Source organism: Anoplopoma fimbria, chromosome 1, assembly GCF_027596085.1.
Source record: "Anoplopoma fimbria isolate UVic2021 breed Golden Eagle Sablefish chromosome 1, Afim_UVic_2022, whole genome shotgun sequence".
Taxonomy (NCBI): domain Eukaryota; kingdom Metazoa; phylum Chordata; class Actinopteri; order Perciformes; family Anoplopomatidae; genus Anoplopoma; species Anoplopoma fimbria.
Genome location: NC_072449.1, coordinates 24441942 through 24467832, shown reverse-complemented (window position 1 = coordinate 24467832; position 25891 = coordinate 24441942). Strand labels below are relative to the sequence as shown.

The 25891-nt window shown below is 40.2% G+C and overlaps 1 protein-coding gene across 4 annotated transcripts; it reads left to right on the top strand.

Annotated features, from left to right (window-relative positions):
• Positions 1-481: 481 nt before the first annotated feature.
• On the top strand, positions 482-25799 carry stim1a (stromal interaction molecule 1a). Of its 4 annotated transcripts, none has more exons than XM_054614255.1 (14): positions 482-632; positions 1597-1729; positions 4963-5093; positions 7077-7191; positions 8386-8497; positions 8918-9033; positions 12012-12189; positions 18117-18294; positions 19537-19704; positions 20053-20153; positions 20606-20835; positions 21739-21819; positions 22431-22854; positions 23275-25799. In XM_054614255.1, the coding sequence occupies exons 2-14, from the start codon at positions 1609-1611 to the stop codon at positions 23774-23776; spliced, it is 2457 nt and encodes an 818-aa protein (XP_054470230.1). In that variant the 5' UTR covers positions 482-632; positions 1597-1608; the 3' UTR covers positions 23777-25799. The 4 variants fall into 4 exon arrangements, with proteins under 4 accessions (XP_054470230.1, XP_054469986.1, XP_054470067.1 ...); XM_054614011.1 differs by having other exon boundaries at positions 483-632; positions 22431-22494; XM_054614092.1 differs by lacking the exon at positions 21739-21819 and having other exon boundaries at positions 483-632; positions 22431-22494.
• The last annotated feature ends 92 nt before the right edge of the window (positions 25800-25891 follow it).

Below are 25891 nucleotides of genomic sequence, written 5' to 3'. Positions count from 1 at the left end.
CATGTAAGGCGTTTGGGTCAGTTAATTATAGAAAAGTCCTCCGACATACAGAGACTACATTTAAACATGAAGGTTGACATTCATATGTCTAGGTTTGGTCTACATAGTTTCATTATTAAAAAGAATAGTTTCCTGACATCAATATTTATCACAATATTTTAAATGTATGCTAAATCAATCCCATTTGTTCCAGTGTTAAAACATAACATTGGAACAAAGTGCATTGCCTTAAAATCAATGTAATTAATTTACATACTTACAAAACTCTTCAAAACCTTCTATAACTAATGTGTTTTTCATGACAATTTCTTATTTTATTTATTTATTTAATTAATGTAGTGTCTTAAATAATCCGCTAGATGGCATACTTCCGCAATTTGTCTAAATTAATTCGACGTGGTGTGCAGTACGCACTCCGGTCGGCAGGGGGCGAACGTCGCTGGTAACAACCAGGGACTGTGATGAGCAGAGGAAGAACAGCCCAGTGGCAACCACATTCTGCGGCGTTTTCGGTCTAGTCTCGGTCGGGGGAGAGACCGAGACCTTTCTTACAGGAGGTGAACACCACCGCGTCTGCTGCGATGTTAACACAGAGCTGAAGCTACAGATCTCCTGGCTCTGATACATGACAGGTAACTTCATGATTTATTTGGGTTTTCAGCGTTAGTTGTGCCGCTAGCCTAGCAGACGATACGGTTGTTATTTATTCACGTCCCTGCTCTGACTTGTGGTGTCCAGCTGTTAGCTAAATGCACACGGTGTCTGTAGAAAATGACGTGAGTCGACACCGGCCTAAACAGAAGAAAAATAAACACGGAAGCGTTATTGTGATGGCTCTGTGGTTTCACTCCCCCTTCATTTCCTAGTTAGCCGAGGTGTGTAGCTAGCTAGCGTTAGCCGGTGCTTGTCAGACATCCACCCGTCAGACGCACACGGACCAGGGCTGCTGGTACGTCCCCGAGTCCTGTTGTTTTCTCCCTAGAGGGACTTGTGTTTGCAAACATGCCGTCAAGAAGCACCACATAGGGGGTTGACTTAGCAAAAAGCCCGTGTCCTCTCATTCATTGAGGAAGGAGAGGTACACTTGAGGAGTGATGGCATGTGTCCGCAGTTGCTGCAGGCAATCTTTATGTAACTAACCGTACTTATTGGTGTGATCTGAGCCGATTCATGCAGTTTCCTCTCCACGATAACGTGTCATGTGCACAGGAAACAAATTAGCCACATTGTTCTTTTTAAATTCTGAGCGTTGTTTAATTGATTAGCCCAGACCACATGACACTAATACACTGTGCACATTGAAAAGTTATAATACTTTCTGTCTGTATATATAATATTTCAGTTACTTTGGATTTTTTACTGTTTTTTTTTTTTTTTTTTTTTTTTTTTTTTACTGTTTTTTTATTGCTCATTTGCTTATTTATAATACTTATTTTTGATGTTGTTTTTTTTTTTTTTACTATGTCTCTTGCTGCTGTAATCCTGTAAATTTCCCCGCTGCAGGAGTAATAAAGGATTATCTTAACTAGACAGAAACACTGCAAATTAATTTCGCCAGAATTGTCAAGGGGACTCTACTGTCTTTTTTTTTTCCAGCACACACCAGTCATGGAGTTCAACAAATTGGTGGCCTTGTGGATATTTTGCTTGTGTCTCGTTGGAGAAAGTTGGACAGAAAAAACAAGTTCACCCACATCGGACAGTCAGATTGTTGAAAATGGGTTGTCAGGTGAGTAAACATTGATTGCATGAGTGTATTGTAGCATTTTAATCCTCTATTTTTATCTGCCTGTTGAGCTAAGATGACACACGATTTAAATTAGAAGTTGGAGTGTTACTGTTCGTGCCACATCTTCTTTCTTTCCTGCTGAGAATAGTCCAGCTGGCATTCTCCATTAAGTCCTGTCCTCCAACTTGGATCAAGCCACATAGTCAAACAGGAGGTTATTGATCTAATGGTTAGTGGAGCACATGGGCAAGGGTTTAAGTAGTTTCTGAATCGGGTAAAACTAACCAAGATGTTAAATGACCTCCACTAAATCATAAATTAGAACCAATGCATTTTAATATTGCCCAACAATTGGCTTTACAATATTTACAACATAAATTGCCATTCTTTATTACACTTTAATTGTTTAAATAAGTATAAAAACGGTACTACAGAGGACTCCATAATGATATAATGTATAAACTCATATCTTGGATTTGCACTTCTTATCATGTGTGTCACCAAAATAGTTAACTACGAAACTTAATGTGTCATGTTAAAGGCGATGTGGTCCTCTAACAATAGCATACTCCTGCATTACATTATACAGTACAGCGTTTCTTTTTCCTTTTGAGTGAATTTAACAAGCTCCTCTTGTAAATACAATACTAATCTTATTAGATGAGATCCTCTATCACTGTAACAATCTCTTGCCTCAATCAGTGAAGTGATTTCACATAATGATAACAGTGGCTGCATCTGTCGAGCATGATTTGAGACTACAGAACGTAATGTAAACCATTTAACCTTACTCTACTTGGGATAAGTACGAGACAGTTATGACGTGCTATGACTCAGGTTCTTTGAAGTTAGCTAGTGTAACAATTCATATCTTTTCACAAAAGGCCTAGCTGTTGCTCAGATTTACCTTTTGAACTATTGACTATTGACTTAACTCACTATTCTTTTAGCAACATTTCGTCAAAGACTCAATAATACAAACGTGCTCGGTGTGATCATATTAGTCCTGCTGACCTGTGTGGTTAAACAGGAACTGTTGAAACATTGTCCACTGCTCATACGCATTTTGTGTTTGAAGTACATTTTACTATTGTGTATCACATGTCTCAGCAGGCCACAGATGTTTTTTTGACAGACGTATAGTAACTGCTGCAGTTATGAAGTGGCAAAGTTTGTTCTTCATCTACATGCAGGAACACAAAATGGCTTATGGTGTAACTTGAGCTCTTAAAAAAAGCAGGCTGACTGGTATGTAAATATCTAATCTTGTGTCTCCGGAGGTTTTCAAGCCAAGTGAGAAAGAGGGCCAGGTTTGGTTCATGGAAGTGTTGCAGGTGGTAGGCTTTCACTAGGGTAACTGTCACTCTTTGTTTAACATGCTGAGTGTGAATGATTGAGAGTAACTACCTTTTTGGTATGGGTCCTTGCTGGTTCCCTAAAGGCTGAATGCTTGCATACTTTGGCCAAAAGTTCACCTTTTCACTACAGGGAAGTTCACGTCGTGCATCAAGCCTTCCTTGTTCATGTAGAGAAACATAAGGCACAATTTGCCAACAAAAATAACTTTGTTGTACACTTTCATGGACCCAGTGACCGTTGCAGAGATTAATCTGTGACAAAGTTTACGTTCTGTTTTGTCTCTCAAACCGCTGAGTCAACCTGTCATAACATATGGTTCTGGGAATAAATAAAACCTGGATAAATATAAGTTGATATGTGGGACAGGGCATCAAGCTTAATGCCAGCTCAATACAGATCCAAATGCCTGCAGTTGATTTATACACACATATCGTGTGGGTGACGTTCTTGTTGGTAAAAACCAAGCCACTTAATAACCATGCCACTTAACCCTCTCCGTCACCATCAATTTACTTGGTTATAATGCATTGAAATACTCAATAAAGCATACTGTGTTTGACATAGTTACGATTCTTATATATATTTATTAAACCAATAATAACTGTAGTGTTATGTAAGACAGACTGAATTGAATACATCCAAACTTCTGAAAGTTTCAGGGGTAGGATGCTTGCGAATTCACATTTAAGTGCACTGTTATTACATGTAGGCTGCCGTGCCCTTTCAAACAATTGCTGAGTATCTGCAGTACATGCCAAACAAGGATTCATCTTTGTGGGAGTGGCTGCATTATCTTTGATCTATGTCAGAGGATCTGAAATCCCTCAGGAAGGAGAGGGAACACGGAGGGCAGACAGGCTTCACTAGATCACTGACCGATTGCTAAATTGCATGACAGCTTATCATGGAGACATACATTTTTGATTTATCTACAATTACCGTAATTGTGGAGCTCCACACACTGAAATCCTAACGGAGGCCCTACAGTCAAAATGTTGACAATAAATTGATTGTAAACATAATTTTAGCTAACAAACCCAGGTTGTCTTGTTATTTAACAGAACTGTAAAATCCAAGTTGACAAAATCAAAAAAAAATACTGAAAGCCAATTATTATTTAAAGCCAAATTTGCCTTGGGACATGGCTTATTTTGTTCTACACAGTAGGCATGACAGTCATGGTATTTGGCTTCTCGGTAACATCCCCACATTGAGTGAAAGTCTTTACACAAACAAGGCTTTGTCTTGAGGAATTTTTCAGTTTGGTTTTATTAGTGAGAGTGAGAGAGAGAGAGAGAGAGTGAGAGTGAGTGTGAATGAGTGAAGGCAATCCAACCAGTGGACTTTGTTTTCTGACTTTTCTGCAAAAAGTACAAAAGGTCAAAAGTCATGAACATTGGTGGCCATCACAATATTATTTGATATTTTGTATTAATATAAAACTTCTATATATATATCTTTTTTTTTTAATATGTCTTTACAGGCCTGGTTGTTTACATTTTTAATTGAAAAACATTGTTATTAAACATATTTCATATTTCTAAAATTGCACATTTAATCGCTTTAATCTAAAAACTACAGCCTACTCTATTTTTTGTAATATCGGAAAGCAACAGGAAGAACCATAACTATGATTTCCAACAAGCATATTTTAAACAATATTAATTCACGCTGGAGACCTTTTGCAATACAAAAATGTTTGTTGTTTGATCCTCTTGAACAGTTAATGATGACATTTGAATGCTGTCACCTCTATCTTTAGTCATCTTTGTTGTTGTTGATTTAGTAGTAGTAATAGTAGTAGTAGTAGTAAAACCCATGAGTTTCAAAAGGGCCTGGAACACCATCTTGATATGACTCTGTTTCTCCACCAGATCTTTGTCGCATTGATGCGCCACTATGCAAGGATGAGAATGGAATTCTCAGCTACGAGGCTATCCGTAGCATCCACAAGCAGATGGATGATGACGCGAACGGCAATGTAGACGTGGCGGAGACGGACGGCGTAAGTACCAATCTAAAAAGTTATCCCCAGGAGCTGATGCTCTGTTGATATTCTGGTTTGTACAGCCACAGCGGTGGTCTTCATTCAGTCTAAAGAGGCTTACAGGTATCATTATCGTAATATGCCGTCATCTGACTCGTCAAAGGATTTGCTGCTAAGATGGTCAGTTAATCATAGCCCTGTAATGTCCTTTACTTACTCCAAGTAACTGGAGGATTTGTCCTGTTTGCGCTCCAGTGCCCTTTTTACTGAAGTTTCGTCAATAATTAACTGAATTCTAATTAACTGTGGTTGTAACTGGCATGCATGTTGTAGACATTGACGTTGCTACATCTGTACAAAGACAACGAACAAACAAAGAATATCTGTGTTCTTTTAATCAGACTTTTTTGGTTTGTATTTTTGAAATGCATGACCAATAGTAGTCATAGCCATAGCCATAGCTGCTTTTATTTTCAATACAGTGGAGTTTAATGAAAGCACACTACAAACAATTAAAGCTGTGTAATGCTCACAGGAAATCAAGTCCGTTGCTTCTCAGACATGACTTGTGCCTTTAAAGACGGTGCCTGTCGTCCATTTAGGAAGGTGACATCCTGAGCTCTAGTCTAAACTACGTTTGGCCTTGAGGAGGCCCCTTCTGGAGCCTCATTTCACTTTGGTTCAGTCTGTTGCATGTGGTTGAGGCCAGACCAAAGCGGTCTCTGCTTAGGGAGAGGAACTTGGCATGTGAATACCCGAAAGGCAAGAAATCAGGTGCAGTTCAGTGAGCATCTGTAATGGCTTTGAGCAGAGAACGATCACCAGGATTTAGAGCACGTCAAGACAGTAGTCCGAATTCCTGTTACTATAGAGTGATTGAATACAGATGATAGCTGATTACTTTATGACCAAGATCAAAGTCTGCATCTGACTTTTAATAAAAAGCTTCAGGTCTCGGCCACATTATACAGGTCTTGCTTATCTTCCAACGAACATCTTTTCAGGAGCGTGATATTTCACCTGCAGTACAGACCATCTTTCTACTCCGTAGTGAAACCCGCCAACACAATTCTATCAAGAAAGAAAGGCATCAGGCATCATGACTTATCTCTGTCTTCCACCCATGTTGCATGAGTCTGCTTTTGTGGGAGTGCAAGATGTTATGTATGTGACTGAGTTAGCCTACAATATAGTGGGCAACCAGGAGTGTGGTTCCGTTGACCATTAGATGACCACTACCACTACAATGAGGGCGAAAATGGAATTCAGAGTGCCATACGTTTTGGTTTTATATGTATATATTATGCGTATATATAGTAGCTAGGTACATGTTTGAAATATACTTAAAGTAAAAGTTCAACCTTTTGGGAAAGGCTTTTGTTAGCAGCTACCTGGATTCGACGGCGGTTGCCTGGAAACTTCATAGTGAAAATAAGATTTTAGGGATTTTAGGGAGTATCTCCCAAAAATGTTGCACTATTACACAATCATGAAAGCCAATTCAATGGACTATAGCTCCAGAAAGCTGCCATTATCCTCAGTTATTTTAAGCATTTAAATTGACAGTCACCACCTCAAATTGTAAAGTTTAATTATATATTTGCCTCTCAGAACATTTGTGATAAAAACTCAAGTTAATTTACCTACGTAACCTGCAACTGGCTGGTCTAAAAATCGCAAAGACAGTTTCTCTGTGCTGTTAAGGGTAATAATTGCTGAATTAGCTAAAAGGAAAACCCCAAACAATTGACTGAGTTGTACATTCATAATCCTCATTGCTGCGTTGGTCAAACTAAGCTCAAAATATGATAATAAAAGTTCTGTATGCTGAGATTGTGTCAGTAATTGAGTTAGACATTTTTTAACAAAAGATAATATGCAAGACTTGAGACCTGTTAGGTCTTCCAACTCACGGTTCAGATAGAATCACAGAGATCAAATACTTTTCTTTCCAGTTAAAACTTTCTTTGTAACTACAACAAACCTCCTTGTCATCTGCAGTTCCTGAGAGAAGATCTGAACTACCATGACCCCAAGGCTAAGCATAACAGCTTCCATGGGGATGACCAGTTCATCAGTGTGGAGGACTTGTGGAACGCATGGAAGGGCTCTGAAGGTACTGCTTTGAGGCATTTGACTTTTAATAGAAGACTTCTTGTGACTTTGGTTGTCGGTCTATACAGCAGTGTTTTAAATTGCAAGTAAATTGGAGTTAGCGTATTTTATGTTACCCATGCTTGACCTTCTCACTCGCCCGACAAAGGAGCAAGGCAGTTGGATCAGATGACATGTCAAGCAAAGTGCAGTCTACTTATCAGCTCAAGCCAGTTGCAGAGTGGGACATCATCGACTCTGTCAGCACAACATTCACACACTCCTGTCCGTCTGCCTATCTGTTCCGCTGGGCTATCGTGTACTTTATAAGAGCACTTTTCTCTGGCACCCATGTCATTTCACACCCTTTCTGGCTGCCTTTCTCCCCCTTTTTTGCTCATATGACTGACTTATCCTGCATTGCAGTTTCTCAACAAGGCTCTGGAGGTTTGAAGGCAGGAAACTGGGGTTTTGTTCAAGAGAACAACACATTAACACAGTCAGCCCACACTTTTGCTGCTCTGCCAGGAGCTGGGGAGTGTATTTCCCTTCCCCAGTTATAACTGTCGGCAAGCCAATGTATGCTATGCAATAGGATACCTCATAGATCATTCAGGATTTGGCTGCACGTGCTCATATAACATGTCTCATGTGTCAAGCTGCACAAACGGTGCAGTTAAAAGGTGTTATGATAGGGACAGGTTGTTGTTTTGGCTCTGTACATTGGGTTTAAAATCAAACAATAGCTAAAAGGTTTGTGCTGACTCTTGAGTTTTGAATTTGAAGTTGTTTGCCTTCATTTCAGATGAACAGTGTAGGTAGAAAGGGGAAATTAAGGGACAGACCGTATTTGAACAAGTCAACACAACCTTTGCCTGGGTCATCATATTGAACATTTATATTATATTAAGATTTTTTGTAATCCCTGATTGTTTAAAGTTTAACATGCATAGACGTTGCTTTGCTTGGCCTGTACTGCAGCCAACTTTATCTCTTGTTTTCTTTTTTGCTTTCAGTCGGATCTTGGGCGATTGAAACATATGATCTGTTGGCTAAGTTCAACTTACCCTCTTAATTACGTCATGTCAGTCAGCTGTCAATCAGGGGACATTTTTTTTTTTTAGCCATATAGCCTTATCCGTACTGAACTCTGCTGGTTTTGTATGACTGAGAATCAATGAACAGTGTAACTGTTTTTATTTATTTTCCCCCTCAGTGTATAATTGGACAATGGATGAGGTGGTGGAATGGCTCATCACTTATGTGGAACTGCCACAATATGTGGAAGCCTTTCGCAAGATGAGTTTCAATGGAAGTGTCATGCCAAGGTAAGGGACATCATGACTTGTCTAACATCTCCAAATGAAAAATGTGCCACAAATAAGCTGTGGTCTATATAAGACTGGTGAGACCTACTGAAAGTGAAAAGACTCAAGCTACAAGTTGTATTCATGAAGACCGTGAGGCACAATGTGGGAATGATGCCAACACATATAATTGACTTGATGCAACTTCTTTAGTGCCAGCTATTAAAACCCTTTTCAACGTCTTTCTATATAAGTCATTACATTCCCTATTCTGATGAGTGAGTGTTAGTTTTATTACATTGTAATTCCCCTTAACTAGTGTCTCCTATGACCATTAGTTTTTAAAGATTAGTGTTAGACTTAGATGATTTGTTAAGGGGTCACATTACTGCTCTTCCTTCCTTGTTCCTGCTAAATAACCGTGTCTCTGTTCTATCTCAGGCTCGCCGTAAAGAACACAACTCTGACACTCTCTATTCTGAAGATTCTGGATCGCAGCCATGTGCAGAAGTTGCAGCTCAAATCTTTGGACACTGTACTGTTTGGAGCGCCCCTGAGTATGTGACATTATTCTTTTTTTAGTTCCTGTATTAGTTATCATTCATATACTCATTCACACAACATCAAAGGGTTTGTTCTAGATACTTTACAACACTGACTAGAGTTCAAGGGGGGTTCAGTTTTAGATTCTCTTCATTTTTATTTTAGTCCACTTTTATTTTTATGTTTGATAAGCAGGATATCTGCAAAACAGAATTTGGTAAGACTGAAATCCTACCTGGATAGTAAAAAAAACGTACTGTAGTTTTCTGTTATAACTATTTCCATTCAGATACTGATCTAGATACAGATTAAAAAATATATAGAAACTGAAAACACTCAAATGTGTTAATCAAAACTCATTTGGGGGATTCTGCATTCTTCAGAGTTGGGTGCACCCAAAATGCTTTGTTTTTCAAATTTAAAGACATTGTGTGACTTGTAAAATGTGTTAAGACTTGTTATTTAGCATACACACCTTTCAAATAACAAAGTCAACACGTCATTTAACCCCCTCAGGAAAAACAGAATTGATTCTCTTGCATTGGAAACATTTAACGGTGAAACATCTTCAGGAAGTTGTGCATGTGTATTTACAGCCTACCACCATTACCAACATCCTGACCACTGTTGTTTGCTACTCTTAATTTTCTTCAGCAATTTCTTTCTGTGCCATTCCTTTATTTAGTCACCCACTTATCTACTCTCTGATTTACTCATATTCTCACTTTAGTTGGCCCTCCTTTAAGGGAAATCCTGTTACAACTTGTATATCGGTTTCAGAAATTGAGGAAGCGAGGGTGGAACCACACCTCTGTGTTTCAGACAATCCTCCCTGCAAATGGAGACAAAAAAAAAAAAATCCTCTTTGCTCAACCGCTGTAACTACAGATTGTAGTCTTTCAGGTTTTGTTTATTTCATCATTTCTCCCTAGGTGTTTGTAACATCACAATGGTTGGGGTGTGTCTCAGCTGTCATACCTCTTGGCAGTATTTCATATTTTTTTCTCTAATCTGTGCTGACATTCGGATGAAATGTTCCAAGAATGACTGCCAAATTTATTAGTTTTTCAGAAAAAATAACATGTTTGATGTTAAAAGCTTAGTTGCCACAGTTGAGTACTAATATTGCTTATTATGGAGCAAGAAAGTCTGGAAATTCTGAACTACTTTCCCAGCCTTGAGGTTTGATCCTTTTCCACTGGATGGTTGAATAAAAAGTAACGGTGTATATTTTGTAGGCCGGAGTGCTGATGAGGACAGCTTTATGTGATCACAAGAGAAAATGAAATTAACCTTCATAGAAAGCTGTCATTTGCATTTGGAAAGAAACTGCACAGGGGGACAGTGTGTTGTGGTCTGTGTCTGGCATGTGTCTTTGTGGATGCGTTTTGTTGGCGTCACACCCTAAGGAAGACATTAGCGAGCACTGTCTGGCTTTGACAGCCTCTCAAAGCCAGGGGGTCCCACTAATAGTCAGTCTGACTCGCTACACATAGCAGCAGCATTTTAAGACACATCTCACAATAGGCTGATCCTAATCTAGTGGACAGTCGTGTAATGATAATTAACCCAAGCACATTTCCAGTTTGTTAGTTAATTAAAGGTCACTTTTTGCTCTCTGGGTGGTATTTCTAAAAGGCAGTGATAGCAGTGTTCACAACTTGGGTGATGACAGAATGCAAAGTGGTTTCCTGTTGATAGGACTGATAGTGTTGTAGGAGCATTAAATAGAACCAAGAGAACAGTTTTAGCATTAGTAAATGATATAATCTCAGAGATAATGCATTTAGTAACTTTAACGGCTGTGCTCCCTCACAATGCAGACCCTGGACAAATTTAACATGCATGCAGTTTAATATCCATATACCACCCTCAGAAGAGATAGGAGCAATAGTTAACTGCTGTGCTTTTAGATTTTCTGTCTCTCACTTCTGGTTTCTTACTTTTGACACAATAGCAGGCACAGGTGGTCCGAGTTCCTTGACTCTGATGAACCTGTGTTTGTTCTTGACTTTATAAGCAAGTCCACAGAAATATGTACAGCTCTCCTGTGCGATCATTTAGCTCCAGCTATAGTAAGTCAGTTTTTTATCATACAAAGGGTTAATGTGAAGTGAGATGTGTGCTGCTGTATTCAAGGGTGTAATTTGACTTGGCTTCGCGTCAATAGCAGCCAGTATTACATTTTTGTAAATAACTTTGTTTTTAAGGGGAAATATCAAAAAGCCTGTTCTTACTTTCCCCGCCTGATATTACTTCCTTTTTGTCTTACACCAGGAAGTGGTGTTCTTGACAGCTCTCTCCCAAAAACCCCCTTGCAGGTCTTGCAAGAAAATCTTGTGTGGCTTGCAAGGCTGATAGTTCCGTCTTTGTGGCAATTGCTGCATGACCTCATCAAATGACAAATGGACTTCTTAAGCCCAAACTTTACCATAGGTTTACTTTGAGGATTGTAAAAGTTCTCCCTACCTTAAAGTTGATCTGAAACTAATCTATGGCTTCTTACAAATGGGATAGCTGCTTTCTAGCTGCCGTGACTTTTATTAGCTATACATCTCTTACAATGACGGGATACTCACAATTAGTAATTCTTAGGCTTTGATTCAAAGCTCCTAATGTTAATGAAAATGTTAGAGTTGCCATTGTTTGGTTTTCTGTGCATGTTTATACGCATTGGTTACCAGACTGAAATAGAGCGCATTAAGCTGGCTTTATTGCGGGCTTTTGCACTAGGCCCCTTCACCGCAACCTGAACTTGTGCTACTGGCTCTTCTATGTGTGTCACTCCACAAAACTTGCAGTACGACTCTGTTCGAACACAAGCTTCACACCACATCCTTGTGAGGTTTGTGCATTGTAAACAGCGTTATCTTATGTCCTAGATCTAAATTTCCTGGTTGAAGAGATCTTCTTCTATAGTTCTATCCTATGGTTTAGATATTTATTACAGTGCTAAAGTAACCCCTCTTCTTTATTTTTCTCTTTCCATCAGTGAATAGACATAACCACTTGAAGGACTTCATGCTGGTAGTGTCCATAGTCATAGGCATGGGTGGCTGCTGGTTTGCCTACATCCAGAACCGCTACTCTAAGGACCATATGAAGAAGATGATGAAAGACCTGGAGGGCCTTCAGAGAGCTGAACAGAGTCTGCATGACCTACAACAGAAGTGAGGGTTTTTCCCACCACCCACACAACAAACTGTGTTATACTCCAAAAGCACTGTATTGTGCACATATACCATTAGTTTCCACATGAATCACAGCGGCACTTTTTAAATATGCAACAAATACAATATTACTCAACATCTTGTCTATAGTATAGGTCTCAAAACCTACCTTAAACTGAATTTTAACTCAAGAGTATTTAGATAAATAATGATTATCAGGCTTAAAACTAACATCAGCCAGTGTTGGATGGGCAATGCTGCTAGCATGTATGCATGTGCAGTGAGGTATTCCTCGCACACCTCTAGCTTATTGGGTTATTATTTCCCCTGACACTGCGGCATTATGCTGTAAAGTTAATATTGAATGAATGAATGAATCAGAATCTTAACAGCATTTTGTTCTTTGTTAATAGTTTGATAACTAGATGACAACAGCAGCCTCACCCATTAACTAAAGAGCCTTTGGTCAGTGAAATTGCTCCCCTGCTCTTTTATACCAGAAGGTTATTTCTTTACAAAAGTGTATTTCTTTTGTTGTTGGCTGAAGCAGGAATCAATTAGAGGCAACGTGCAGGGAATCCTGCCAGTCTCAATGATTTTACAATGCAAATTAGAATTTGCATAGAGTTGTTCTAAATCATATCTACACTCTATATTACCTCTGTCATAAGTCATTGCTTTCACAGGATTACATGTACAGAGCCACATTGTTCTAAAACGGGAAGTTAAAGAAGACTGGAAGAGCTGCACTATGATTCATTTGACAGACCTTTAGACAAATGACAATACTGTAGATGAATTTACTTCAACAAGTCACATTTATATTACATTTAACCATTAAAGTAGATGAAAAATGTGTATGACAAGATTTCTATAATATACATATGTGCATGGTTGAAGGAAACGTAAATGCAATCTGAGTTTAGGTGTGCGGTTTGAACAGCTGAAACGGTATTTAAGCTAGTTTGACAATTCTCTAGGAGTCGCCAATCAGGAATTGTCATAAGTCGCTGATAGGGCCATCTTCATCTTTTTAGTTGGAAGCTTCAGCATCTGACTTGAGAGTTGGCTGCAACACAGCGTTGCATTCACAATCTAACTCCCAAGTGAAATGTTTGCTTGTGAAAGGGCAGACAAAAAAACAAAAAGTAAATTTCATTGTTATTCGTTCATTGTCAGTGATATTGATCTGGCAGGTCTTTTTTTCATTAATAAGACCAATTTTACTTAACAATAGCAGACAGGAACTGATCTCCGTAAGAAATGCTGCTGCATACCATCTGCTTCACCAGCTGAGAGTGAAGACCACCACGGTTTGTCTGGCTCCCTAATATGACCGTAAGATCACAGGATAGCGTGGTTATCTGTTCTGGGGCAGATGCATATGACTAAGGCATACAGTTAGGCGTCTTAGATTAATTGCATATATTGGGAAAACAGTTAGGTATTAGAGATAAGATAAGATAAGATAATCCTTTATTAGTCCCGCAGCGGGGAAATTTGCAGGCTTACAACAGCGTAGAGTAAAGTGCACACAAGAGACATAGTAGAAGAAGACAAGCTAAGAAATGAAAAATAAAATAAAACAAGTATTATAAATAAGCAATAAAAAAAAAAAACAGTAGAAAAAACAACAATAACTGAAATATTATATTTACAGACAGAGAAAAAAACCCAACAACAACTATTTTAACTATTTTTAACTTTTTTAACTATTATTGCACAGTGTAATGTGTAATGTATTGCACAGGTGAAATTTTTTGTCATGTTATTATTGTGGAGTCCACCACCAGCTCTTTCTGTAATGTATTGCACAGGTTTTTTATTGTCATGTTATTATTGTGGTCATGTGGTCTGCTGGGAGCAGAGTTGGTTGTGCAACCTGACAGCAGCAGGAAGGAAGGACCTGCGGTACCTCTCCTTCACACACCGGGGGTGAAGCAGCCGGTGGCTGAAGGAGCTGTACAGAGCTGCCAGGGTGTCCCGCATGGGGTGAGAGGTGTTGTCCATCAGGGATGACAGCTTGGCCATCATCCTCCTGTCTCCCACCACCTCCACCGTATCCAGTGGACACCCCAGCACACTGCTGGCCTTCCTGACAAGCTTGTTCAGTCTATTTTTGGTAGCATTGGCTGGAGTAATTCCGGCTTTGTATCAGACAATTTTCAACACCATACATTACCTTACCTTGATCCTTCACAGTAAGGGGGGGCAAGCTGAGGTTGCTGTTACCTGGTACCCTCTTCCTTGGGGGCCTTGCTTTAGAAAATGAATAAACACGGATCTTTAGAACATTTTCTCTTTGATAGATTTCCCCCCAAAATAGGTGACCTCAGTGAACCTTGAAGATTAGCCATTGTTAAGCCTAGGTATGCAGTACAGCATGCTGACACCTGGTGTACTCACGCCATTGCTGCCTTAATGATTAAATGTTTGGAACTGAGATCTTTTAAACGAGAGCACTCCACATAGAGCCAAATTCAGTGAAATAGTTGATTGTTTTAAGACTAATCTAACTATGTTGGCCCTGTAAATACTTCAAGGAATGCTGAGAATGTGCTTTTAAGCGTGCACTGTCTCGTCTTTTTCCTTTTAAAGGATACTCAAACACTCATCTCATGCACAGGTCAGGGTTGTTGTTTTTTTTACTTTTAACCGCTGCACAGATAGTGACATCAAAATGTCTAAAGGCACAATCAATCGATCTTTTTTTGTCACTGATGTTTTGCGTCTGTAATGCAAAGTATTTCTGATTTGAATATGCCACTGGAGGCGTGATAGAATTTGTGTCATAGACGTGTTGGTATTGTTTATTGGAATTGCCACTAAATTCTCTTCGCCTAAAAAAGGGTTAGTTTGAAAGAAAAAAATCCACAGCATATTTCATGAAAATCTGTCAGTTAGTTTTTAAATAGAATAGAATAGAATGTAAAGACAACAACTAAGATTTCACTGACTGAACAGAGATTGGTGTTTTGTGTTAGCCTTGGAATGATTTTTTTTTCCTGTACAGTAACGCCTAATTCTGTTACACTGTAGTATCTCAGTCATGGCTCCTGTGTTTGCATATTTTGTAGACTATATATATGAGATGCGTTTCCATTTTGGAGCAGTACAATAAGGGCGTGGACAGTATTTATGTGGGATTTGCTTAGTGGATACAAATCAAAAGAGCCATTGATGGGGACAAACCATTGATGTCAAACTCTGTCCCTCTGATAGACTGCCAGCCAAGTCTGTGTGTTTTCCTATGTGGCTTTACAATTGTGAAAACACACCTGCCACTGCCATCTTTTAAGTTAGGTCTGACATTTATTTCTTGCTAAAATAATTTGATCCTACTTCATTCTCCTCTGCAGATTAAACCCGAGAGCTTTTGTGCAGATGTTATTCAGCGTTTTCTGCAGGTACCAAAACTTACCATAGCTGATTTGTAATCAGTGCAGACATTGCTTTATATTTCAAATCCCACAGTTATGGCTTACTCATGGAGAGTTGCAGTGTGATTTATCTGCTGTCATTCAGTAGTGTGTTGCAGCCACATTAAAACCTAATCAGTGTTGCATGAGAGCTCAGAGAAAGGGCAAGCAAACCAATTGTCTTGCGCCTGTTGCTCATAAAGTAGAATATGTCTCGTAATGTATAATGATTTCCAAATTCCTATTCATTATACTGGGGGTTTGCAGTAGCTTGTGTATTAATCTTGTGTATTCATAAAAAAAAAAGACAATGTTAAGCAGTCAAACTTATCTATTTATCTAATGCCAAAAGCAGGCGACTAAGATTCTCAGACATTTCAGAATTTTGTGTTAATCATTAAAGTGTTCTAAATGGACAGCCAAGCACTGTAGCTGTGGGCAGGGATGTTAAATTATAGTGTAGGTCAGTTTTACTAGCAAGAATAGACTTTCATCTCATAGAGCACGTGTTTTGGGAGCTGAGAGCAGGCGAGGGAGGGAGAGAGAGATAGAGAGAGGTATGTCCTCTGTCTGTAGCCGTGCTGTCTTCCTGATCCCTGCTGCCAGCTGCTGTCTTTCCATACCTTCAAGCAGATCCTGTGATGGTATCAAGTAGCCTGGCCCAGCCATGGCCGCCCTGTTGGGAGACAGTGGGAGGAGGCTTTGCATAGGGCTGGATTTCCTGGGTGCCTTTTTACAATGCCGTTGGATCCAGCCTCTGCCTCACTGGTGGGAGATGGTGTTAAGCATGACTGCTTAACATGTCAGCTCTAGTGCTGAATCTCCCGCATTTGGATGAGGTGTGATGTGCAGACAGACATCCTGGAAAGAACTGGCGACAATGACAAAAACATTGCACGTGATGGTTACGTTTCTTTCCGCACAATGTTTTATCAGGTTAGGGAAGTAAGATATATATATATACAAAGGTAGTAATATTAGCATATTGAAAAGCTGCGGGATATTAATCAACTTTCTGTCGGTGTCCTGTGAGCGTTGTAATGCAGGTCATGTGAAACAGCATTTATTGTCTTCTCGCTGGGCATTGTAGCTCTGCCTGTGCTCCCACATTTTAGCTAGAGAATGGCAGAGGTCAGGGTCGAAAGCATTAACAGGACTGCCCACTACCCACATTTTTCCATAGCTAGCTCTCTAGATCACCTTTCATTTCTCTGTGCACTTCTCTGCTCCCTCTGCTGTTGTGTTTGGCCTGACAGGAAGAGAATGCTTCTCCCGAGTGACTGAAATGTAGTACTGCGTTCTGTCCTTTTAATATCTGGAGACCAAAAGCAGGACTTTTTTTTATTCCTCCCTGCTGGCCACAGCCGTGGCTGGAGGCAATATGTTTTCAGCTTGCAATATCTCAGGAACGACTGGAGGGAATTTGTCCAGTGGGCAAACCTGGAATCAAGGTTAAACTGATTAGCCTTTGGAAGTCAAAGGTCTCTGTGACATAATGTCCCACCAATTCTCGTGAAATCTCAGGAACACCATGAGGGAATGTCTTTAAATTTGGCACAAATTACCATCTGATCTCAACGATTAACTGATTACAATTTGGTTGTCAAAGGTCAAGGTCACTGTGAACTCACAAAAGCTGTTTTTGGCCATAACTTAAGCATTGAAATGCTAGCTATGATAAAGTGATGACTTTTTGAAGATGCGTGGACTTTAACCGGAACGTGACTGGTTAGCAGAGTCATCGAATCCCGAGGCGGTAATTATAGATTTGGTTTAGATCTGTTGTGTCATAAGTGGCAGTATTACATATATCAATAGAATTCCGAAAATCCTTCGAACTGCTTAGCCAGATGAGGGTCTGTTAAAGTAAAAGTCCATTGTATTATCACCTGAGAGCCCCCATTTTGGATTTACAGATCAAATTAAACCATTCATTTCTTGGTTTAAATGATTTAAATTCATATTCTCTTTCTACATACCTATTTATCACAATAGTTATGCTAAGGTCATTTTATAGATTACAATAACTGCTTACATTTTATCAGAAAGTTTACTTTTAATCATTTTTTTAAAACTGTATTATGGGTGACCGGCCCTTCGTTTTAAAAAGTAGACTTTTTTTAAGAGGCTAGTCTAAAAATAACCCACATACAAACCAACACATGATACTATAGGAGCATTGGGAACCACACTGTACTGTTCTAAAGTTACACCGTGGCAGCTGTTCTCATTCTTCGCTCTGCTCCCTCTGATGTCAGTTTATTGTGAGCTGCCTAGCAGCTGGCCATGGCTCTATGCTCCCTACATGTTAGCCATTGTTTCCGGTGATCATAGGTGATGCAAGTCTTAGATTCCACACATACATGGTAATCACATGCCTCTACGTCATGCCTGCCCACAGACACTGGCACCTACTACGCTATGTTTCTTTGTTTGGCCGTATTAAGTGGCTAAAGATGCCTTCCTTCAAAGATTGTCCTTCATCCTTGTTCCTCTTCTTGTTCTCAGGCTGCAGATCGCCCAGGAAGAGCACCGCACAGTAGAAGTGGAGAAGGTGAACCTGGAGCAGAAGATGAGGGATGAGATCCACGCAGCAAAGCAGGAGGCCCAACGTCTAAGGGAGCTGCGTGAGGGCACCGTGAACGAACTGAGTCGCCAGAAATACGCTGAAGAAGAGCTAGATCAGGTAGTTGCAAAGTGATAAATGTGATTTGAGCATGGAGTTTGTAGTCAAGCACACAATGGAGAAGCACTGGAAGTGTGAACTTCCAAGGTGGCAACTGCGCAGTATGTTTAGTTTTATCAGACTCACACTGGCTATAGTATTCATACGCCCACTGTAGTTTTTGTCCATTAGGAATTGGCAGGAACAGCAAAGCACATCCCACACAAGTAAGTAAACACATGAGTATTTGCTTGAGGGACTATCACAGTGATCTAATACAGACACTTTTTGTCACAGTTTTTTTTTTTGGTCATTCAGAAATATTGGAACACATTGGAAATATGCAGGGCTTTCAGATTCAGTGTGGGTTCAAGATGCTGAGAGGCGAGTGTTAAGATCCATCAGTCCATTAATATAAACACGGTTTCAATTATCTTTGAGTTTTGGAGTATGTAGGATTGAGTCTTGCTAGTCACTTGTTGTGGGCGTTATAAAACTTTGTGACAGCTTACTGCAATTGAGAAAGTGATTTTTGAGAAAGTGATTTTTTTTTTTCCATGAATCGTTGTGGTACCTGGACCGTAGTCGTGCCTCCTGCTGTGAGCCGACTGACACCCGCTGCTACTTCGATTATTATTATTAATCACATTACTATCCCTATTTTCATAATTATAATTCTACTATAATAATTGCTGCTGTTGTTATTATAAGTAGTCTTATTATATGAATCATTTATGTCATATACATTGAATGTGTTGTATCTCTGTTATGCTGCTCATTCTGTACACATGACATCTATTGCATTCTGTCCATCCTGGGAGAAGGATCCCTCCTCTGTCGTTCTCCCATAGGTTTCTTCCTTTTTTCTCCCTGTTAAAGGGGTTTTTTAGGGGAGTTTTTCCTGTGCCGATGTGAGGGAAGGACAGAGGATGTCGCATGTGTACAGATTGTAAAGCCCTCTGAGGCAAATTTGTGATTCTGGGCTATACAAAATAAACTGAATTGAATTGAATTGAATTTTCTACAAATTGTGTGTTCGTTGATAAGTAGGAAATTAGTAAGAGAATAGTGTTTTTGAGTAGCACATTCATGTTGTTTCCACACACCAATCTATCATTTTGGTTACGATTTTTAATTGTCCTAAGTACAGAAATTAGAAGGTCCCAAAAAGTAAATGATCATTGTCAAGAATGTGTTGCTAGATAATCTAAAGTTTGAGTGTTTTTCATAAATTTGTCACCTAATGGTTGACATTTGTTGCAGGTGCGCATGGCGTTGAAGAAGGCAGAGAAGGAGTTGGAGTCACGGAGCAGCTGGTCACCGCCAGAGTCTCTCCAGAAGTGGCTGCAGCTCACCCACGAGGTGGAAGTGCAGTACTACAACATCAAGAAGCAAAACGCTGAACGGCAGCTCCTGGTGGCCAAAGAAGGGGTAAGCATGTATAAACTTCAAGGGGAGTGTCAAGAACAATCTATTTTAAATCTATGGATTATATTCCAAAGCACCTATTTTACATAGACTTAAAGATTTAAGACAAGCATCTCCATTAATCTGAACCTGAGAAATTGTTTGTATATTTCAGTTTTTAATGAGATGAAAGTGATTACTGTAAACATTAAAGCAGCCTCATTAAGTAACCCTAGATGATGAAACGGTTTTTCATGTTCTTGAATGCTCATTGGACTGTTGTTGTGGCTTGGATAAAGGTTCCCATTTAACACAGTGTGTGGATAATGTCAGTACAGCTGAGATAAATGTTCTGGTCATTTGTTTTCACAGGCAGAGAAGATAAAGAAAAAAAGGAACACTCTGTTTGGAACTTTCCACGTGGCTCACAGCTCCTCTCTGGACGATGTGGACCACAAAATACTGGCAGCAAAGTAAGTCATGGATTGAAATTGTGGAGCATTTTTAAAACAATAAAAATACTCCACAATTGTACGGCATTAACATTACAAGAGAAGGAGGGTAGTAAAGTAATCACTGCACACTGTAATATGACTCCTCCTTCTCGACGGCATTTTAACAATCCCAAAATACCAGGATGTGGTCTGTAGTAGACATGGACATTCTGCAAGACTAGTCAAAGAGAGCAGTAACACCTACCAGCAACTGACATCAGCCTATTTGATGAGCTCATGATCCCCTGATAGCTTTTCTTTGTTGTTGTATTGGTTCCCAAACAGGCCAATATGTGGATGCTAACATGTTTCCGTCTGTTAGATTTCCAATGACATTTACTTACTTATGTTATTTTTTTATAAAGTTATAATAAGTTACTTCTCCTTTTGACTTCTTTCTCCTCTCCTACTTTCCCCTCATTCATTCACAGACAAGCCCTGGGTGAGGTGACGGCTGCTCTGCGGGAGCGGCTTCATCGTTGGCAGCAGATAGAGATCCTCATGGGTTTCACCATCGTCAACAACCCCGGCCTTCCTTCTCTGGCCTCATCCCTCAACCTTGACTCCAGCTTCATGGGCGGCAGAGCCACACCTCAACACTTCATTATGTCTGACGACATGGACGACTTGGACGAGGATATCGTGCCTGGAACTCTGCAATGTAAGAGTTCGTCCGAATCTCTCGGCAGTTCTGGGGGAAGTAGCAAACGAACCCCTAAACATTCCAAGGCCCTGCTGGGAAAATCCAAAAATCAGCCCACATGAGAATTTTGACCTTTTTTATGCTACAAGTACCTGAGTTGTCCTTGTGGCCTCCCAGGTGATGGAGGTAGTGAGGGTCACGCATGTCTACGATTGAATGAGTGTTGTTTTCCATTTGTATAATGTGTAAATGTAAAGTCACATAAATGTCTTGTTCTTTTACACACAATTCCAGTTCATGCCTTTTGTTGGTTGTTCTCATTTTGGATAAAAGTGTTAACTTGACTCTCAATCTATAATGGGGACTGAACTGACTCCTGTGACTTTCCTCTGGAAATTGAAATGTCAAGAAAAATACACAATTTAATGAGAACAAGTTTTCGTACTGACCTTATTGTCTTGAGACCTTTTGCATCTGACATCGCTCAAACTACTGCAACCAAAGGAAGCGTATTCAATTAAGTCAGTGCCCAATTTAAATTAATGTTAAAAAATACACAAAAACTGCCCATCATTTTTTCAAAATCCTTGTGTACAAAAATGTCTTGGACAAACACATCTTACATATATTTATCTCATCAAGAAAAAGGACTAACTTCTGATTACCATTAAGCTTTCTAGCCATGTTGTCATGTACTCTTTAATTGACTTCTAATTATTATTATGGCAAAACTTGATGCACGTTAGGTTTGGGTTTGACTAACTGCAGGCAAAACTGTTTCTGCAGAATCCTATTCCGACCACAAGAGTGAGTAAGTCTTTTAAGCAACATTAATTGCACTCCCTTAATCACTCCCCTCTCTCCCCCCACCACCTCTCTGGCAATTTGGCTTCCACTGCTGTCTCATTGGGCTAACCTCAGATGGCAACCGACTGTTGGAACGGCAAGCCAGCGACCGGTGGTCCGTCGGTTCAGACTGTCAGCGCATGTGGAAACATCCTGGTTGGCCATTTATTCATGCCCCAATTCAGTCCTCACTTTGACTTCCCCGTCTCTTCCCTTGACTCAAAGCCACAACGAGCTGTAATGTGTTACATTTGAACCGTAGGATGCAGATGGACAAAGCTGAAAGAGAAACAACTCCATGCTGCGTTCATCTGACTTCCCCTTAGCTGCTTGCTTTCCACCTTTACCCCCTCTAAATCTTGTCACCACCCAGTGCTCCCCTGCTTTCTTCCAAAAGTGATTCGTCATTTCCTTTCATAAATGGCCTAATAATTGTTGAATATTTTTATTTTATTAATTTAAACAAGATATCTTTTTGTTGGTTACACCACACTGTTTGTCCTTTTGTTTGATTTAATAGTTGTCCTTGTGAGAAGGGGAGATTAAACAGTGGTGCTGGGATTTTCTAACGATTTAATGATTTTAAATGAGTGAATGGGATTTATCTTGGAGTCTTTCTCATATTCCAAGATCAGTTAAAGTAAAGAAAAAATTCTATCCCAGCACCTGCGTATCTTTCTCACTAATCTCCCAAGTCAGCAGCTCCTTGGCCGTCACACTGTATTTCACACGTGGTTGTTGATAATGCTGTTGTTTTGTGCCCACAGCTCCCAGTATGATGTCCCTGCGCCAACGCCACATTGACCCTCAGCTGGCCATGGGCTCCCAGAGGTTGGTAGAGAGTTGCCTGTTGGCGGGGCAGCAGGGGGAGGGAACCCTATACCCATCCAGGTCTAGGGCCACCTTTAGGCAGTCACGCAGCCAGTCGTTTGGGCAGCTCGACTGTCTCCCTCTGCCTCTTCTTTCCTCGGCTGTGTCTCATCCCTCCATCATCTGTACCTCCAGCCTAAACCCTCATTCACAGTCCTCCTTGATCTCCTCTTCCTCCTGCTTTCCCAGCTCTGTGGGTGCCTTTGAAGCCCCTCATTCCTCCCATAAATATCATGCTTCTTTCCAGCCCATGGATCCCATTCCTGATTTCACCTTCTCCGATGTCTCCAAAGCACACCCCTCATACAGCGACAGCTTCGGGTACCCACCTCTTTCCGATTCTCCACTCACGTCGCATGTGTGTGGATGTGTTTTATACCAACCGCCGTCATTTCATTTTTTTTAAGACTGCATCCTAGCGTAGGTATCTTCATCTGTCCATTTTATTTCCATCTGCTCTCTTTGGTGTTCATTTTCTTTCAATCATTTTTCTTTCACGTCGTTGCACCTGTTGGCTTTACAGGATCTACGTGTGTTCATAGATCTTTTTCAACCTCTCAATGTTCCTGTTCTTTGCCTGCACAACTAACCAGAGTGGAGTTCCAGTCTGTGCCCAGTGTGTGTCCAGGGCTTTTCGGGCATGGAGTGGACAAACCCCAGCATGCAAGGCTTTTACTTTTTATCTGTATGGGTTTATTTTCCTCGTTTCCTCTAACTTGTGTTCCCCCCTCCCCCCCACAGGGACCTAAATCGCTCCGACTCCGACTCCTCCCTGTCCCTCTCTCAAGTTGGTGATCGGCTATCTGCCTATAGCTCCAAAGGCCACCTAATAAAACCCACATCCCTCATGCACGGCCTGTCCGGCCGTGCAGATGACACCATCTCTCTGCATGCCTACACCCCCAACGGAGGGAACCGCATTCATGAGATCAGTCCTTCAGAGCTTATCACCGACAGCCCCATACTCATGAAGAAGATGTACGGCACGGAGCAGTCGCCCAGCGTGGGAGAGATCAACAGTCTGACAGAGTCGTCCCGCTCCCTCAGCCCCAACTCCACTGAACCTGACACACCGTCACCTACAGGAGGGCAGCCGGTGGCAAAGGGAAACAGCCGCATCCCGCAGCTGTCCTCCAAGAAGAGTCCGCTGGAGGAGGACAGTGGCTCCACGGGAGAAGACACAGATTCCACTGCCAGCCGCAAGAAACACACCTTCAAGATCTTCAAGAAACAGAGGAAATAAGGGCTACGTAGACAACAGGCTTTCTAAGCTGTTTGACTGTATTCCTCTGGTCTGTTATAGAATAAAAGGTTTGCGGGTTCAATAATGGTCAAATGATGGCACAATTTGTTGCCGTTGCATCTTTTTGTAGGTATGAGACCTACTCTAAGAAACTGTGGGAGCAACCAGCTGTTCGGTTTTTATCTGCTTATTGGGTCAATGTTGAATTAGCGGGAAGTGGGTAGGTTTGTATATTGGAATATAAAGTATTATTTATTCTGCAGGAAGTTGTTCCAGTCTCAAAGGGAAGTGTGTCTCCCAGTTGGTTTTTCTTTCTTGTTCTACAATCTATAACATTTTGCATGTCTTCACTTTTGTTTGACTGATACTCGAATGCCCTTAGTGTTTGCTTGGTTCTTGTCGTTACACTGCTTAGACAACACTTGATGTTTCTTTTATTACTACCTAAACACCTAGCCTACAAGTCCAAAGTGAATGTGCACTCCCTTTTCCTCACTGAGTACTTTGTTTTGATTGATGGTATCAAGTTTTTCTGTCTTTTGTTGTCTTCTTCTTGGCAGAAAAAAATGTCACATTCAGGAGATCCTTCAACAGAAAAACAGTCTTAGAAAGCTCAGACTGTTAAATTTGTGACTCGGTACATGTTTGACAGCCAAAAGTGTCATTTATATGCCGTTTGAGCACAGCAATAGTAGCTACTGGGTTTGGTTTATCCTCCTTAGAAGTGAAGACAATATAGCTTAATAATGATCTCACCCAAGAGCACGTCGATGTCATCACCTTGTGTATAAAAAAAATAAATTAAAAAAATAGAGCTTGTTTATAGGTAAATCTCCTAAATTACAAAAGGACCATCAAATTGCAGCATCAGATGTTTTGCTTTATCTTTAGTATTTAACTGTTGAGTTCATAAGAACATGAGAGAAAAGTACTTTGCTTAAATGTCCAGCTTTTAATCAATACAAAGAAATGTAACAACTGATTAATATTCAGATTAACACGTGTCTTCAGGAGCAAGAAGTATGTGTTTGAATTTCCTGGATTAGGTGTCCAGTCTGAATTATTAGTGTTACCAAAAACATAACGACCGATGAGATGCGTGACAATGAACTTTCATCTGGCTTTGTATTGAATTTGAAAGTTGGTATTACTACTTTTGAGAATGTGTACAGTATATACCATTTAAAAAAAACCACAATATAATAATCAAAGAAAATGAACTCTAAACAAAAAAAATTCTTATTGAAGACAATCCTCTTAAAAGATAAAAGTGATCCAACATTTTCCTGAGCAGGCTGCGAGTTAAACTTCGATTTGGCTCCTGCTGTCCTCTTGTCTTATTGTATGTGTTTTAGTGAATATTTATGTGGACAATGAAAACTTCACAGCAGTTTGTCAGTAAGAGATGGGTGCTGGTAAGGGCTACAGTTACAAGGCAAAATCATTTGCTCTGTGTAGGAGAGACATTTTTTTAGGTTGCAGCCACTTTGTAATCCACCTTTTTATGGAAGATTTAGCTAAACAACGTATGAAAGCAGAAGACCAATCGCGTCAAAGTGCCAAATCACTGTCTCTGTCCGAGGCCTTTGTATTTGTAGTGTGTTTGAGCCCCTTATACAAAGAACACAAAACCCCATGATGTACATACATACAGTCTGTAATGTATACCCTGAGCTAAACACTGAATGTCCAAGTGTATTGTTTCTGTGACAGTATCAGCAGAACAGTATGTTTACATGTGTTACAGATAATTACTATCCTCAGATTCCCACCACAGAGAACATTGTGCCAGTTTTAATATTGACAGCTTCTTATGAGCACAGAACTATGCATCAGTAGTTGTAGGTGATTACTAAAGTAGTAAGGACGCCAGGACACTTAGGGTGCTCCTGACCGATGAACAACCAAAAAGTGCTGCAAAAGACACAGTTGGCCTCCCCCAGCCTCATAATGTAACAGGTGGTTTGGATGCATAAGACATGTTTGAATATTTTATTTTAGAAACCAGCTTAAAAAAGAAAAATTTCCTACTGGTACTTTTTTAAAAGTGTAATTTGTACCTTTTTTGCACGATCAAGCTGTAAATGGATTATACCATCTGGATGTGTGCGAGCG

Bases quoted from the DNA above. Each gene is read 5' to 3' on its own strand.
- stim1a (XM_054614255.1), top strand. From the start codon at position 1,609: ATGGAGTTCAACAAATTGGTGGCCTTGTGGATATTTTGCTTGTGTCTC. The intron at 20,154-20,605 runs GTAAGTCATGGA...ATTCATTCACAG, and splicing joins CACAAAATACTGGCAGCAAA to ACAAGCCCTGGGTGAGGTGA. The intron at 22,855-23,274 runs GTACCCACCTCT...TCCCCCCCACAG, and splicing joins TCATACAGCGACAGCTTCGG to GGACCTAAATCGCTCCGACT.